This window comes from Embiotoca jacksoni, unplaced genomic scaffold (genome assembly GCF_022577435.1).
Source record: "Embiotoca jacksoni isolate LCO1_2020_lvr unplaced genomic scaffold, fEmbJac1.0.p SCAF_11, whole genome shotgun sequence".
Classification (NCBI taxonomy): domain Eukaryota; kingdom Metazoa; phylum Chordata; class Actinopteri; family Embiotocidae; genus Embiotoca; species Embiotoca jacksoni.
In genome coordinates this window covers 6,334,064-6,352,062 of record NW_027185241.1, presented here as the reverse complement: position 1 = coordinate 6,352,062, position 17,999 = coordinate 6,334,064, and the positions used below count along the sequence as shown (strand labels likewise).

At 44.0% G+C, this 17,999-nt stretch overlaps 1 protein-coding gene across 1 annotated transcript in view; it reads left to right on the top strand.

Annotated features, from left to right (window-relative positions):
• Positions 1–7,528: 7,528 nt before the first annotated feature.
• Positions 7,529–17,999, top strand: part of LOC138194174 (thrombospondin type-1 domain-containing protein 4-like) — a 35,845-nt gene continuing 25,374 nt past the window's right edge. Inside the window, 4 exon segments of the mRNA XM_069142699.1 lie at positions 7,529–7,924; positions 9,443–9,506; positions 13,216–13,799; positions 15,430–16,135. Coding sequence (XP_068998800.1) covers positions 7,902–7,924; positions 9,443–9,506; positions 13,216–13,799; positions 15,430–16,135 — 1,377 coding nt within the window. The 5' untranslated portion in view covers positions 7,529–7,901.

Here is a 17,999-nt window from a genome sequence, read left to right as displayed (position 1 = left end):
AGCAGGCTTCTTTTTTTTTTTTTTTGTAGTCGTGTCGAACCCGCTTAACCCTCTTTTTGTGCGTCTGTGTTTTTGTAACCGAGTGCATGTGTTGCGACCGCAACCTGAGAAATATTGTATTCAAATTACAGATGCAGATGGATCAAGATTACCTAACACGGAGAATAAAAAAAAAATGTAAATTAAAGGAGCAGTTCTTCGTTTTGGGAAATAAGATTTAAATAAAAAGTATTATTCTTGTTCTTATGTTTCTACGTGAAATGTAAAATTCAGCACACTGAAGACAGTTTTCTAGGCTGTGTCCAAAGGTTAAAAAAAAAAAAAAAAAAACCCATCTACAAATCCCTCTAAAGTTCACAAATGAAGTCTTTATATCTTGTTTGTTTAATCTGAGCAAAAACTGAAACCTGAAATTTACATGTTGCACAATAAGCACTTTTCTCAGCACGTCTGTCTGCTCACATGAAGTCAGTTCTCTGACATATCGGGTGTAATCCTCCGCAGTGTCTCACAAATAGAAAGTTTCACGTAGTGTCCAGAACTCGGATAACATTTAGGGAGAGTTGTTTCTGATGAGTTCGGATTGCAACGCAAGCAGAGCTGTCTGCCTCCTCAGGGCCCCAAATTCCTAAATTCACCTTCTATCATTTGTTGTGTTGTAATTCGATTAGATGCAAATTTTTGTGGGAATATGCACAATTCAGCGCGCGCTATCAACTCGGATGATCGGGGCCTCTCTCCAGTCCAGCATTATTAACGAGCCTTGTGTCTCTGTTGTGTCGAGATCTGGGCCCCACGACTCAACAGTTGGTTGGGGCTCATGGTACATTTCTACCCTGGGACTTACCCTGGGACAGGTTAAGCTGCAATGGGTTTATATGCATAATTGAATATTTTTTTAAAAAGCACTTTCGATTTATTTTTATTTATTTTTCCCTCCTTTTTTTTTTTTTAATTTTTTTTTTTAAGACATGTAAGATTTAAGTCTCGTCTTGTATTATCACTTGATGTGTTCGGAGGCGATAGTGAGTCACTGTCGTGTTCAGTCTGCCTTCAGTCTGGCTTTCAGAGTTTTGGCAGTTTGGTCGAATTGTTCGGATTCTTGAACAGCCGTTATTTAGTCAGACTTTTAAAAAAAAAAAAATTTAATAACTGATGATTGTAAAGTTAGATTGTATGGACCCAGTACTTGGATTGACTAAAAAAAAAAAAAAGACAATTATTGCTTGCTTGTCCCCATTTTTAGCCATTTTCAACTTCTTTGAAACGTCTTCTTCTTCTAATGATTCTCTTCACAGTGACTCACTATCACCTCTTGAGGTGTGAGGTGGTATTAACCGACAGGACAGAGACAGGGCGAGCTGGTTAGTATGCCAACTTCAGGAGTCATGTAATGTCAACACCGCTATTTCTTCACATTCTGTTGAGGGATTTTAGTTCATTTTTTAATCTAAAAGTCGTACATATTGTACCTTTATATCGTTATATTATATTCATATCTACATGGAATTAAGTCATTTAACAGAAGTGTTGGAACATTTTAATCGTCTCACGCTAAGAGTTTATTCATGGTTTGTTATGGTTCTAGAGATGTCGTTGTCTGTCAGTTGATCACTAATGTCATGAAATTTTGAACAGATTTTCATGGTTCACACAATCATGTTCCCCTCAAAATGATTCCGCTTGACTTTGGTGATCCATAACTTTTCCGTTAGCACTATTATCAGTTCCAAACTTTTCATGTATGTTCATTTGTGACCAAATACCTGCAAAACTTCTGAAATCCCCATCAGTGTCACCTGCACTTCATGATTTTCATCAATTTGCACGTCGACTTGTTAATGTGCCAAACCAAGACGGCCGGCAACATATTAGCATGTCATTAGCATTTATCTTGAAACGGCTTGAGCCGCTGCAGACTGTGGGGCTGTCGACTCTTTCAACAAATCCTGTCCACCTTCACCATCTCGGATCAATCGGGTTTCGGTCATTTTTATTCGTGGTAGTTAGCGGTACTGCGTGACAGCTGTCCCATCAACTACTCCGGATATTTTGTGCAGAACGTCATTTGTGAGTTCCCTTTTGTGCGCCGAACGCAGAACGGCGATTCAAAATCAGTCACAACTGATGTGACCAAATTCGTCACCAGTGGCCGAGATCTTGATGAATGAGCAGGACAGAAATTCGTCGACAGCAGCGGTTAATCGAAACGCAGGCCGCGCTACAACACTTAAGTCGGCCGTAAACATACCGAAGCACTTATTACCCAGCTGCGTCGTTCTGTTTTATCTCTGTGTCTGCTGTGCCAAAAAATGGCAGAGCTGTGCCAAGCCATACCATGCGGGCCCGTTCACACAGACATAAATCCTGTTGTTTGTTGTTGTTATGCGTATATGCTGTATGTGGCCCAGTGGCTTCTCTCAATGGGCAACAATTGCTCTTTGTGTAAATAATTGGAACAAGGTTATTTCAGCAGTTTCTTGAGCCAATTAGGGCCAAACTGAGCTGACCTCTCTTTCCCCCTCTCAAGTCCGTGTCTCGCCAATGACGACGGTAAATCCTCATTAGAGCGCTCCACCCATCGACCCTCTTATCCTCCCTCTTTTACCCCTTTTTCGAAAACCCTCAGTTTCCTTTTCCTCTTTACTCTCTCGACAATGATCTTCCCACTTGAGGTGGTTCGAGGACCTGCGCAGGCAGTTTGACTAAAGTTAACTTCGAGCTCAAACACTTTCAGTGAAATAGTATCTCTCATGACTCTCTGCCCCATCGAGACCAGGCTGTAAAGATGTCAGCCCATTTCTCCTCTGGCTCTCTGCGCCTTTTTCAGAGAACACACGCCCCTGCTTTGATCCGGACGCTGGCACAGGATTGGTGGAATGGAGCAAATATTGACTCCATCTGAGCCAGAAAAATCACTCCCCCTTTCCTGCGTTCTTTCTCTTTCAGTCTCCTTTGCACTTGCTCGGTTCCCGTCTAATCTGCCATTACCTCTTTCTCTCACATTCCCTTTCATCCCCTTTCTGCTGCTGCCTTTCTTTTCACTCCCTTTGTCTCCCTGTCTGTCATTCTCTCCCTCTCCCTCCACTCGAGGCTTCTCAGGCTGTCAGTACTGTTCGGTCAGACCTCTCCTCCTCCTCTTCTCAGCTGCCTTCACAGAGTTCAGTCCGTGCATCTCAGTCTCAGTGTAAAGTTTGGATTTCACACTGCCCACATGAATATCTGTCACCTGCGTGTACTGTATGCCGCAGCCTTAAGCCTGCAATGTACTTTTTCATCGGTTAGTCTGGAAACATGCACAGACAAAATGTAAAGGTATTCTTGATGGTATGTGCCAACATACTTTCATGGGATGTTCATATGTGCTGCAGCTGGCTACAGTCGCGTACTGAGAAAAAGAAGGAGTCATCTGAAAGTAGAAAAAACATTCTTTAACTGAAATAAAAAAAACTAAAAAAAACATTCTGCTTTCACCATTTGGTTCTTTATTTTTGCTTTCATGTTGGCTGTAAACACAACCCCAGTTTTTTTTTAATCTACAGATCATGTGAAACTTTACTCTTTCTCATGTGACCTGTAGTTCCACAACAAGACTAACGCTGTAGTTATACTTCTGCAAAGATACGTGTAAACTTCTTAGCAAACATCTGAAGACAAAGGTGTTACGGGTTACTCGGACTCTGTCTGACTGTGACTCACAGCTTTAGTCTTTCTTCCGATTATATTCTGGAAACCCTGTTTGCATTAAGGTTTGCTGAGTCACTGAACGGTGGACCAGTCAGCGACCACTGGGGGCGGCTGAGCGGGATGATGTTGAAGTTCCAACAATGGAAGCAGTGGTAGAGTTTCGATGGCCAACACACGTCATTTGGTGGTCAATGCCAGTTGGTTACAGTCAAGGGGCATTGTTGGTTGCAAACAGCAACACTGTAGGACAAATAGTCACTTTGATCAGATGATTGCACTACAGGAAAAGTCACATTATCATCAGAGTCATTATTTATTGTCTGGCTGGCATGATCCAGAATTTGTGCCACTGCACACCAAAGTCTGTAATACACCCGTCAGTGCACCACAGAGCATACTGTGTCAGAGTCATGCTTTGCCTCGCTCGCTTGTGAAAAACCGTGGTTAAGTTTAACGGGAAAAAACCTGGTTGGGGTTTGAGACAAAAATGAATTGTTTAGGAAAATCTTTTTTTTTTTTAGTAATCCACGTTGTTTTCTGACTTACTCGAGCCGTGGTCTCCTTGGTTGAAGCCCTGGCTTTGATCCTTCCAAAAACCTCCCACCTACATCTGTACTGTAGCACTTTTGTACTTTTGTCTTCACATGACCTCTTTCTTCGACCCTGGTCATACATGCAAGTACTTTGAGGCGTAAGCAAAGTGTTACACTGACAAAAAAAAAATAAAAATAAAAATCCTCTGGATGGACATTTGTATAGCAGACTTTGGTGTGATACAAGGCTGAAATATTTTTACTAGATATGTAAAAACTTTGGTGGTGCTAGAGGAGAGGTCAGAAAATCACTACGGCGATTAAGCTTCATTCTAGGCACCATGAATATATCTGCAAAATTACAGGCCAACCCATTAAATAGTTGCTGATATATTTCTGCTCGGTTCAAAGTGGTGAGCCGACCAACAGATAAACCTCAGTGGCAACACCTCCTCCTCCTCCATCCTACGCAAAGGTGACCGCACATTTTTGTTGAAGCATGTTTCAGCCCGACTCTTCTCTCTGTCAGTAAGTGAGTTTGAAATGAGCTCTTCTGTCATCATTTCTGGAAAAGTGTTACATGACTAGGACCGATCTGTCCCAGGTCTGCTGTCTTTGACCTATTTAAGTCACTGTCCTGCAGCTGTCTTTACAGCCCACAGAGGTCAAACCCTGAGCCCCGACCCCTCTGCTGATCTGAAGAAGCCTGGGGGGCCTCATTAGCTTTAGCAGTAATAGAGTTGTGGGCCTACTGTGTCTGAAGCCTGAGGCTGGGGTGTGTGTTTTCTGGAGGCGGGGCGTGTGTACATGCGAGACGTTTTTTTCAACTGATTTATCACTCCCACGGGGCGCTGCTACTCTGAGCTCCAGTGCTATTACTCAGATCGGTCAGCCGAGACAAATAACAGATCTGCTGCTACATATAGACCTCCCTGGACACAAACGCACAACATCTGTGTGTCGTGGCGACGAGTTAAGGCAGAGATTTTGTTAATCAGGGTCCTGTGGTCGGTGGTGCGTGTCGGCAGGCCGGCACGTAAGTTATTGCTTCTCAGGGATCTAGAGAAAGAGAGATAGGTGAAGAGGGAGAAGAAAGAGAGAGAGATAGAGGGGAAACGGGGAGGGAGGAAAGGAGCAGAGGGCTATAAGTGGTCACGGACCACTGGTGGCCATGGCAATGACCTCTAACTAATTGTAGTTACTGATAGACATGGTGCTTAGAAGTACAGAGATATCCATTTCACTATTCACGCACACAACACACACAAACACATCCTCAGCTACTGCATATGTGTCTGTGTGTATTTACCCTCTGGAATCCGCCCTCCTCATTCTTTGCACGCCTTTTACATGCACATTTTTGTAATTTTGACAGATCAGATCTTAAGCTCTCTCCGTAATGTGGTTAAGTCTTCAATTGTTGGCTCTCTGTGGGCTTTGAAGTCGCTAATCTCCATCACCATCGCTGCGTCTATGTCGTAGGATGCCGGTCCAAGAAAAGCAGCAGCCTGGCCCTGGGTGTGTGTTAATATGTGTTCGATCGTAACTCACCACTTACACGCCCTCCTTTTCCCCTTGACGGTCTCTCTCTCACTTTTCCACCATGTCGCCTCTCCACGCTGTGGGGAGAAATGTTAATGAGGTTCAGAAATGTCCTTGAGCAAGTTAATTTCTTACAAGCTTAAGAGGCGCTGTGATGTTTGTGTTTTGAGCCCTGATCTCCAGAAGATGTGTCGTAAACATGCTCATGTATTGAGTGTAATAATAATAATAATCAGTGATACAGTTCATCCTTTGCCTTACTTCTGTTTCCTCTTGCTGTCCTCTCATTCACGTCCTCCTCTTCTCTTGTCTTTACTCTTTACGTCATCTGAGCGCTCGAGTCTCTTCGTGATGAAGATGATCATGTTTTCTATTAATGTGTCATGCAGCCCTTGAGGGACTTAAAGTTACCTGAAATGAATGTAAACCAGATCCAGAATACAGCACACATGATATGTCTAATTACATATTATTATCAGAAGAAAGAGAAAGTAGTCCTTTTTCATCCTGACTTAAATGCAACTTTAAACACCTTTGACAGTTTTTCATTATGCGTGCTCAAGATTGTTTCCTATGTTTAACAACCAATGCTCTTAAATCTGTATTGTAGATTAGAAAAATCCATTTCTCTTCGTAATGCTATTGAAACTGTCAGCCTCAATGGATTGAGGATGAATACCAGGCCCTATTTGTGCAGCTAAAGATATTTTTAAGTGAACTTTGTTTGTATGCATTCTGTACATTTCCTGAACACAGTTTTCTAAAGGATCTTTCTTTAAACATAGATAAAAGTGAAGTTTTAATACTTTAAAACATCACAAGAGAGGCTCTTACTTTATCAGCCTCCTGAAAAATGTAGTGAAGTCAAAATGCCAACAGAGAAGCTTTAATTTGTTTCCCACCTCTGTGTCGCTCTTTACCCCTTTCTGCCTTCTGAAGGCTCTTTCTTCTGTTTTAGAAAGTTGTACCGAATGGCTAGAAAGGTTTGTGGATTCCAAGCAGATAAACAACATGTAAACAAGTCGGCATCAGCCACTCTCCACATCTGCTTTAGGCCAAAACAAGTGCACCCCCCCCTCCCCCAACACACACACACACACACACACACACACACACACACACACACACACACACACACACACACACACACACACGCATACATATATACATACACAGAGTCCTAATTTGTACTCAGAAGTGGCATGTCCCTCGAGAGCACTTATCTGCGCACCAAATAGTTGAAGCATGTCTGGTGTCTGGTGTTTAAATGTGATTAAACGTTTGCGAGAAAACAGGCATGTCTGTATCATGTTAAAATATCTCCTGCCAGTAAAGTCAACAGCTACATTTCATCCATGCACTATGAAAGAAAAATCATTTTCCACTTTGAACTGGTGTCGGCAACTTTGTTACAGAACTGAGTGTTTGTATTGGCACAATAGTAAGCTCATAATGCTTTGTACTTCCCCAGCAAAGTGTTGGTGCTGCAGATGCTGCCAGCTCAGGGCTGCTTCTGACAATGAGTAGATCATTACTACTGATCAGTGTGACCAAGTACAATGGAGCATTCTTATGTTGGATTGTGCAACTAAGAAAGCGGCTCTGAGAGTTATTATAGCTTAGTCAGGGCCCATAGTGTCTCTGTGTGTGTGTGTGTGTGTGTGTGTGTGTGTGTGTGTGTGTGTGTGTGTGTGTGTGTGTGTGTGAGAGAGAGAGAGAGAGAGAGAGAGAGAGAGAGAGAGAGAGAGAGAGAGAGAGAGAAAGAGAGAGTGTATGCGTGTGAAAGAGTTAGAGAGAATTGTGTAATCTGTCCATTTTGTGTCTCCTTTCCCTCTCCCTTTCTCCCCTTGACCCCCTGGCTGCCAGGCGTCACACCAGTTTATAATAAGGACCCCCAAAAAAGTTGTCGAGTGAACGGGACTGAAAGAGAGAAAAAAACGGAACCCTTCCCACTCTCCAGAAATCACGGGGAGTGACTGTGACAGGAGGAAGGGGACAGACAGAGAAAGAGCAGAGGAATCCCTCGCAGGACTTCACCACATTACTTTCAGGTCTGCACGCACCGGAACGTACCACCAAACTGGACTGATAATCAATATCGGTTGGCGGACTCGGAACTGTGCGCGAGACTCTTGGAGCATGCGGCTCGGCTTACTTTTCAGGTAAAACTTTGACTCCTACAGCTGCACCCTGCTGCCTCTCTCAGCCTGCTCGTACACAGCACCACATGGGGTTCTTTTTGCATCCTCCTTTGAGCGGGCAGCGTGTTTATGTTGACCGTGGAAGAGATTTTTAAAAAGTTGTTTTGCTTTGTGGTTAAGTTTTTGGTTTTACGCACGATGCCGCCTTGTTGCGCACTAGGCGCCGCGCAGGATATATCATATGAATTTACCCGACGACATCTGGGTTTGGGTTAGCGTTTCTCCTCAGGGCCGATTTCTTTGAGTTTTCCCCCTCATCTAAGCCTCTCCCTCTCTCTTTCCTTGTCCCCGTGGCTCTGAGTTTATTCTACAATGTGCCACTGTAGCGGCCAGGGAAACGTGGACTCGGGTAGGGGGTCGTTACTTCGGCCTGAGCGGCTCTGTTGTGTCGGACTGTGCGGAACCTTTGTCTGTGTTTTTCGGGGTAATTGTGTAGTCTGGTGTGGGGAAGTTTCCAGAGACCGCGGCGGTGCACCACACTGGGAAAAAGGGACCAATTACTCTGACTACATGTGGCTTGCGGACTGGTGATTGCAATGATGGTTTGGTTCTCGTGGTGAGCGCTGAAATGTCCATCTTAGCAGGTCGTTGAGCATCATGTTCGGGCTGTTTTCTTGGCAGATGGGAAGATGGTGTTCCACTTGTTCACAGGATACACTTGTCTCTGTTTTACGGGGGTTGATGCGATAATTACAAACAGACTGACTTTCTGCTGAAACAGGTTCATTTATCTGACATTTTTCATCTCAGGAAACTTTTTTTTTCCCATAATGGATGAAATTCCTTTTTAGATCAACAGCTTTTGCTCAGCTCAGTCTTGAGTGAGTCAACGTGATTGCTAAAGTAGTTCCATGCCAAATTTAAGGACCCCACACCATCCACCTCTTTATACATCAGTCCTCAAATCAAAAGTTTCTCACAGTACAAGATGATTTTGGATGTTGTGCCTGAATGCGCCTGCGGTGTGGTTGATTTGTTGCGTGTTAAATCCACATCCTCAGGGTGTGTACAGTCCCAGAGAGAGGCATGCGGAGGGAAAACGTGCGTGCTGTTTAAACCCATTAGTTTGTTAGTGGCTCCCAGGCTTTCCCAGATTGATTGAGATGTTTGCCTGTGAACTTTGAAGGGAAAAAGAAACTTTTGTTCATCACCCCCTTTGAGCCCACTTGCCACCTGTAGTGGGAAAGAAAGTGGTATAATTGGTTGCTAAAGTACACTTAGGTCACTGGAACATTTGATAGGATGTTCACTCAACATGTCTAACACTTTTCTAAATAAATGTACAGTCGAGGGAAAAGTTCAAGAAAGGTCGATGATCATGGGACGGAGAATAATGAAAGTCTCTAAGTTTGAATCTCATACAGCAGCGATTTTAGTTGGAACAATTATGTGCTCTATAAAAGAAATCATTCAACCTGCTAATATTTCAAATCCCGTGTGTCTGCCACTTGTTTCACACTCTGCTCTTCATCCCTGCAGGCTCTATGTGCTGTGGGGCTTCGTGGTGGTCACGACCTCCGTGACGAAAGCTGCCAAGAGGAAGGTGAGTCATCAGATCAACAAATAGGTCAAAAGAAAGCACAATGAAGGGGTGAGGGGTGACAGCAGTTACAGGACAGGATCCTGTTTTCCAACTCTGTCGTAAAGCATGATGCCCATATAAACATTTCAAAGAGTTACAGGATACTGAAAATGTACCGGACATGAGGAGTTTCAGTTTGAAAAAGGGAATAAAATCCATAGTTTTTATGCTTTGCAAAAATGAAAGCCAAAGTTCAGCCACAGCTAATGTGGTCAAATGAAGCGCATCTTCCAGAGTTACAGTCTTTTTTAGGAGGAAATTCCCTCTTTGTGTTATTTTAACGACCTCACACTACAACCAGACCAGAAAACTGTCCAAGACTACTGAAACCTCACATTAGCTTTATCTGAAGTTTCCAAATTACAACAGATATCATCCTCTTTTAATGCGCTGAGATAAACAGCTTTGTGACAGCACATTTTACAGATAATTCAGTGAGCTGGTAGCACGGCCGGTGGCACGTTGTTTAAGGTTACAGTCTTTTCAGACCCCAAAACACAGCACAATGATGCAATGCTTTTATATTTCATTGCCACAATTGCTAAGTAAACAGTACAAGTACAAAGTAGTAAGACAATCCACAGGTAATATGTGTTTGTGTGTGTTTGATTGGCCTGCGCACTTTCCAGCCAATTGATGTCACATTGCATTGCAGCAAAAATAGGGCCTGGTTCACCTTCTTTGGTACACTACCCTGGGTTGGCTGCCCTGCTGCACCTGTTGACTTCTTTGAAGTGAATGTGAGGGCTGCTTTTTATCACGCAGGAAGATGAAGAAGCTTCCCAGCCCATAAAATAACGCTTCATCTTTCAGTTTATCTGAGGAATTTGAAATCACAAAATCTGGAGAGACTTCACAGTAAACACATACAGTATGTAGGAAGATTCACTCTTGACAGTTCTGCATGTTTTATTCAATCAATCAGTCAGTTAATGTGCTTCTCAGCTGACCTCTGTGTCTGACTATTCTCAGTCCTACCCTGCTGTACACACTATATATTCAGTGTTATTTCAAAGAAATAAACACATCCTGATGTCCAAGACAACAATCTTTAACTTAAAATAGTTTTTTCATTGTCATCTTATGTTGGATTTTTATCTTGAGGACACAAAATATGTCTTTCTGTGAATAAAGGTGTTCCATCCATTATCTATACCCGCTTTATCCTGAATAGGGTCACGGGGGGCTGGAGCCTATCCCAGCTCACTTTGGGGCGAAGGCAGGGTTCACCCTGGACAGGTCGCCAGTCCATCACAGGGCCAACACATAGAGACAGACGGAAACAAAGACCATTCACGCTATCATTCACACCTAACAGCAATTATTTTCTAGAATCACCAATTAACCTGAGATGCATGTTTTTGGATGGTGAGAGGAAGCCGGAGTACCCGGAGAGAACCCACGCAGGGAGAACATGCAAAACTCTGCATAGAAAGGCCCAGAATTGAACCTGGAACCTTTTCGCTGTGGGGTGACAGTGCTAACGACTGCACCACTGTGCTGCCCAAATAAAGGTGTTATTGAAACTGAAAATAAAGAAACAACAAGACAAAAGAAGAAGGAAAAACCTTTCTCTCACTGGAAACTAGTCATAATTAGTGCCACTACTGACTCTTTCTTCGTAAATTGGGCGTGTGAACAGACTTCAAAAGCCCTACAGTTACACCAGTGTGAACACCTTCTTGACAATTGATTTAACTGGAGACCCAGAATTCATAGCTGCACCCCTGTCTGGTCCGGGCCTGGCAATATGGTGTCGCTGGAGTTTAACCAGTAGCTCCAGAGGTCGACAGTGGCTGCTGCGGGGTCACTGCGCGGAGCTCATTAATGGTCCCAGTTATGTGGCAGCTGTGTGTTTGATGTCACTCATTACGACAGAGCACACCTCCCCTCTCCACACACACACACACACACACACACACACACACACGCACACACACACACACACACACACACACACACACACACACACACACACACACACATACACACACACACATACAGAGACACGCACATCCGCACCCCTCCTTCCTCCCCACTCCCCCTCCCACACACACACACACACACACACACACACACACACCTCCCTCCTTCATCTCCTTCGCCTCGCTCCTTTTCTCCCACCCTCCTGCCATTTTATCCCAGATGGGGACAGGAACCTTTTTAATCAGGCACATGCGTAGGAACACACACGAGTTTTCCGCTCACACCGTGTCCCCTCTCTCCCATCCACAAACTGTTTGTACAGTATGTTTACTTGCATGTTGCTGCCCACGTACGCACACATTTACACACTCGGAAAGAGAGAGGAGTAAAGTGGAGCTCGGATTTGTGTTTTGGTTCTTTCTCAATGGAAACTTTTGTTGAGTCACTCTGCCAACCAGGCCGAGGCTTCAGTGATGAAATGAGTGTCGAAACATTTATCTACAACCGCAGAGGAAGACATCAAAGCCTGACCTGGCACCCACATACATGCACTCACATGTGTTTATGTCTATAAACACAAACACACTGCGCTGATGTTGTTGTTTCTGCGCTGCGTTCATACAACACCAACTCCACTGAATTTGTCCATATACTCTTAAGCTCCTGGCAGGTGACCGAGTCTCGGCTAAGCTCGAGTGAAGTATGTTGGATTTAAATTTTGGCTTCAGAGGAAGGAAACTCACGAGACTGTAGCTCATCAGTGGACTCAGTTTCTGTGAAGAAATAAGTCCTTCCAGAGATTTCAGATTTTGCAATGCCAACATTTTTACAAAGTTAAGTACTTCTTTAAAACACTGCCCAGCCTGTCAGGTTTCACTGGGTTTATTTTTAAAAGCAGAGTTGCAGTCAGTACAGTGGTATTGTAGTGGACATTCAATGACAGTCTTTTTTGCTCAGTGGACTTATTTTATCAGACTTAATAATTTTCTCATTTAGCTACAATGTTGACCTTTGAATTGTTTTTTTCAGAAAATGCCATGCCAAATAAAGAAATTCGAATTAAATATCCACTGGATTAAACCGTGGGTCCCAACATTGGATCCATTTTCAAAGCTAAACCCATTAAAGATGCAAAAAATAACCTCATATAGACTTCTTAGCAACACTGGTACAGTCATGGTGTCACACAGATTACCATGCATTTCATTAATAATCAGAATAGTGTAGTTAGTCTCAAGTTCAAGGTAATTACCACAGAAAAAGTTTAAATATATGATCGCTGAAGGCATTATGAGAGCTAATTAATCAGCAACTATTTCACAATATTTGATGATCATTTGATCATTTCAAGTGGTTTTTATTGCAAATATATACATAAATCACTACTTCAAGCCTCTAATGTGAATATTATCAGATTTTTTTTGGTCAGGCTTTTGGACTGTTGGTTGAACAAACAAAGAGATTTTACTTGTGACAAGCATTCTTCTATTTTCTGACATTCTTTAGACCAACCTTCATTATTCAGGAAAATATTTGGTAGATTAAAAAATAAGTGAAGTAAGTGTTTAGCTGCAGCCTTAACCAATTATATAATTAACACTCAGCACCGTAACAAAGGTCTTGAAATCCATTTAATGGATGGTTAAATAAATACATATATAATGAATTGCCCTTTTCTCTCTCTCTCTCTGTGTGTGTGTGTGTGTGTGTGTGTGTGTGTGTGTGTGTGTGTGTGTGTGTGTAGGTGGCAGGTCGAAGGTCCAGACAGGTGTTTGAGGCGGAGCCTGCGGAGGGCGTCTGGTCTGTTTGGGGAGAGTGGTCAGAATGCTCTCAAACATGCAGCGTGGGCATCTCACAGAGGAGCAGGAAGTGTTTGCCTCCTCCTCCTCCCCTCACCCCTCCCCTCCAAGGCTCTCCACCCAACTGGGCGGGTTATCTGCCCGGGGGTGTCGGCGGTCCTGTTATCTCACCTATGAGCCCCTACTATCCTGCTCATTATCCAGGGCAACACCCGTCTTATCACTCTCCATCAATCTCCACCAATCGTAACCCAGGGTTGTCTCTGTATCGGAATTCGCCCGCTGGCGGAGGAGGGCCTCCTTTACCGGGACAGACCAATCGGTCACCGCCTTTTTACCAGCCAGAGTTCTCCCCACTCAATCAGGACCATGTGCCCATTTACCGATCTCCTTACCACGCACCATCACATGGCTACAACCAGCCAGGACGGATCATCAGGAGACCAACCAATCCAGGAGCAGGGAGAGCTGGTGGAGGTGGGAGCAGAAGGTCGGTCTCCGCCAGTCGGGAGGGTTTGACTACGAGGAGGTGAGTGAGAGAGGAGGATTAAAAATCAAACTAAACCACCTTAAAGAGTAATTTAAGACCAGGCTGAAAAGTAATGTTTCTGGAGGCTGATATTACCAGACCCAAATCCACCTTTTTATTAGACAGTCTGTTCACGCTCCATTGTTTTCCGTCATTACATCACGAGAAGGAGTAGATCTCAGGTGCATTTTGAAAGTATGAAAGCAGCCTTTAATCAATCATCAAGCTGTAAACAACACAGACCCTCCCTCATTGTGAGCAGAGAGCATCGCCATGTTGGTAAATGACCTTTACAGACTTCCAGCTTCAATCCCCCAATATGTACTGATAAATTGATACAACAGTTCGTATGACTTTGTCTATCTCTGCCATCGCTGCCATTATTGGAACTACATTCCAAAACGCTTCAGTGTCATTGCTCTTAGCCATCCCTGCTGTCCACTGATTCGTCCACCCTTTAGAGCAGCTGAGCAAATCTTTAAAAGACCGGGGTCTCCAGACTACAGCACACAGCAAAGAGAGAGCAATAGGTGGGCGGAGCCAGGCCAATATTTCTCCGCCTCTTTGCTTAATGTTTCAAGCTCTTTCGCTTATGACACATACAGTATATCAGTATTGACCTACATGTTGGCTGATAGAAAAAACAAGAAATTTCAGTACTGAAATGCCAAACATAGGTTTCAGGTGATTTACGACCCCTATATAGTTAGTCCATCAGAAAACTCCCTAAATATGAACTGATTTTACAGGATCCTTATCAGAAATTTATATTTGTGTTACGTGTTCATGTTGAAACATGAATATCAGCTCATATTTCATTATTAGATGTTATGTTCTTAATTATAAATAATAACACAAATATTCTCTTATCCGTTAGGATCTAAAAAAACAAAAGTGGAAGTTGGTTTGAAAAGTGATAACATTTTCTAATTTGAAAATGTATCTCATTGCTGAAAGTCAAAAGTCAGTTGATAATACAGAAACATCATTTTTGGAAGCTTTTAGATGTGCTTTGCTCAGCAGCACTGAGTTCGCTTTTTCTAGGAAAATGACACATGCATAAAGGAAGTGAGTTTTGCATTGCTGGCAGTAGCAACAGCGGTTTGTTTAGGATAGATCGAACAACACAGTTGTTAGGATGAGCAACGATAGCCAACGCAATCTGAGCTGACAAAGAAAAGATTTGTATTTTGCCACACAATAGGAAATGGGAAGGAAAAAGGGATTTCTGGGAATTTTAACACAGAAAAGGAAACAACTTATCAACGAAGATGTTTCCAAAATTAAAGAAGATGCTAATTTGTCAGAGAACCACTCCATTGACATGCTAACGGTTTCTTCACGGTGCCATTAGTTAAACTATTGACATTGTTTAAGCTTTAGAGGGTTTGTTATGACGGTTTTAGTGTTGGGAGTTGGAGTTATACCGGCCTCCGGTATCTGCTGTATTATTACATCATTACTTCTGGTTTTTGTCATTCAAGCAGGCATAACATTACCCCGCCCTCTTACCACAGTCTACTGCCCCCATGTTGTGTGTAATAACTTTATCTTGCCTCTCTGTCCAACTTTAAATCTTCCCCTCTAAATATTCACTATCCCTTATTCGTCTTATCTTCTTGACTCGCAGGTCTTCCGCCATCCGTCCGGGTCAGTTCGGGTACGGCCGGGTTCCCTTCTCTCTGCCTTTGCATCGCCCCAACCGGCAGGCTCGCCACACTGCTAACGGCACTGACGATGCAACACCCGCACCCAGACTAGCGGGCGCTGACGACAACGCGGAGAACAAGAGGAGAGAGGAAGAGGAGAGGACGATTGATGAAGAAGACGGGGGGGCGGGGAGGAGAAAGGAGACGGAGAACACTGAGGCACTTCCTGCTGAGGAGGCGGCCACACTGCCCACCACCACCGGCAGCCCCCGCCGACACGTGGACAGACCCTCGCACACCCACACGGAGCGCGGGAGGGTCCGAGTCCCGTCCTCGCATCCCTTCTTACGCTCCTTGTCACCATCTGTCCACAGTAACCGCCACCGTTTTGACTGGCACTCCGTCACCGCTCCACCTCCTCCCATCCCTCCTCTCTCGCGCCCGCACTCCCCTGCTCTCGCCTCACCTTTTTCCCCTCCTCTCCACCGCCCCGGCCCTGTGCATAGAGACAGGGAGCTCCACCCAGGCTTCAGCCCCCAGACCCCTCCTGCCGGCAACATCTACCCCTTACAGCACCCGCACATCCCGCACCTGGGAGTCGAGTCGGGCAGGGATGGGGGAAGTGGAGCTCCTCGGGTTTTCAGATGCTCAGGGCCTGAGAAGGAGTACCACAGGTGCTTCTCACAGGTAAGACCCACGAGTTATGTCAAACTCTTTACCTATAAGTCTCAGAAGCAAAATAAATATTCCACTTAATTTACTGGCTTCACACTTGTTTGAACCCTGCTCACCTCCATTTTATTCAGCCCCCAGTCGTGCTAGATTTATATGCAGGCCGTGTGCTGAAAGGAGCGATTAGGCGGCTGCGAACAGAGGACTTGAAGGTCAGCAGAGTGTATTTGATAGGTAGATCATTCCCCAGCTCCGACACTAGCTGGTTGTTTATGAGCATTCGGATGGAAACTGCTTGCCAGTGACTCTGTGAGCCCAAGGCATGTGTGTAATCTCGGTCACAGCCGGAATACACACACAGAATATGTCTGCATTCAGTATCCCTCTGATTGATTGCACATATATGTGAATATGAATACGTGCCAAGACCTGAGTGTTTGTGTGTCTACTGATGTAACGTCCTGCCTGGCTCTGGGCCTGCGGTGTTGATTGGGGTTGCAACCTGCTCCATACCTCTCTGCGGCACAGTGAGAGCTTTATCAGGAGCAAAGTGTCCATATGGGCTGCCAAGACGAGCAGCCGGAGATGCCTGGTCGTGACAGATGGGCAAACTCACCCTTAACACACAGGTGAGAGTCTGAGGTTGGCCTCGCAGTAAATCAGGTGTCTCTGAGTCGGGAACGCCACGTTTGATTTCACTCACTTAAGGTTTTAGAGAAAGTATTGTGGGTAAAGTTTCCCAACCATAGTGAGTTTTAAGCGATCAGATGTTTCTCCTAGAGACTGAAACCAAATCAACTGCATCAGGCCGGTAGAATCAGGCTTGGCGAGCGCATACATTTTCCACCTTTTGCTCAGCCTGCTTTAAATTAACAGCAGGCTTCCACCCAACCTGCAGCCATCGCTGCCATTTTTAAAACATCAGTCAATCAACCCTGGAGAGGGTGACAACATATGGAAAAACATCATTTTCAGCTCAAATGTATTCTTTCGCTGCATCTTCCTTTGCCCGCATAGCCCCTCTTGAAACATGAATCCCACTCAAAACACTTCGCCCAGCTCACTCCTTGATTGTTTTAGGCTTTCTGAAGCATTTTAAGAGCTTATATTGCCGATTTCTGTTATAGCGTTCCCACTCCTCTGTGCATGTAACGGTGCTGCACTCTGAACTATCCTGTACCGCAGAAATGTGTAGCCTTTTTTTTACTTATTCATTGAGTCTTTCAATGCATAACAATCAGCATTTCCATTTGTATCATTTACTGTTAATTTCATCAGTTTTTTCATCAGGACCAAAACTCTTATTGGAAACTCTGTCTTAAAACTTTAAAAATATGCCTACATATATGGATGATAACTCAACTTGCTCATGATGGATGGACAGATAATTAAACTAAACAGAAGGAAACATGGAGTTGAAATCATTTAGACAAAAATAACTCAAGTGACATATTTACTGGGTTATTTATTCCAGCGGGCCACTTGTAGCACATCTATCTTAAGTAAGAGCATAACAGGGACAGATGATAAGATTGGGTTTATCAAATGCCACACATACACACACACACACACACACACACACACACACACACACACACTCGCTCACCAAACATTTCACTCTCATATCACATCTACAACTCAGGTGGAAGTAGACACTTGAATTTGGGGCCAGGTTGGCACTTTTAAGCCCTTGACTTCTCCCTCTTTCGATAAATTGTCAGCCTGTCTTGTTGTCCTTCCTCCTGTGTCGTGCTCTGTGTTGGGTAGTCCCCATGTTAAAACAGATTTAGTCACTGGCAGTATACATGCTGTGTGTGTGCCAGCAGTGCTAATAGCAGTCCTATGATGGCTGAGCCTGAGTCATTGGGTTACATATTTA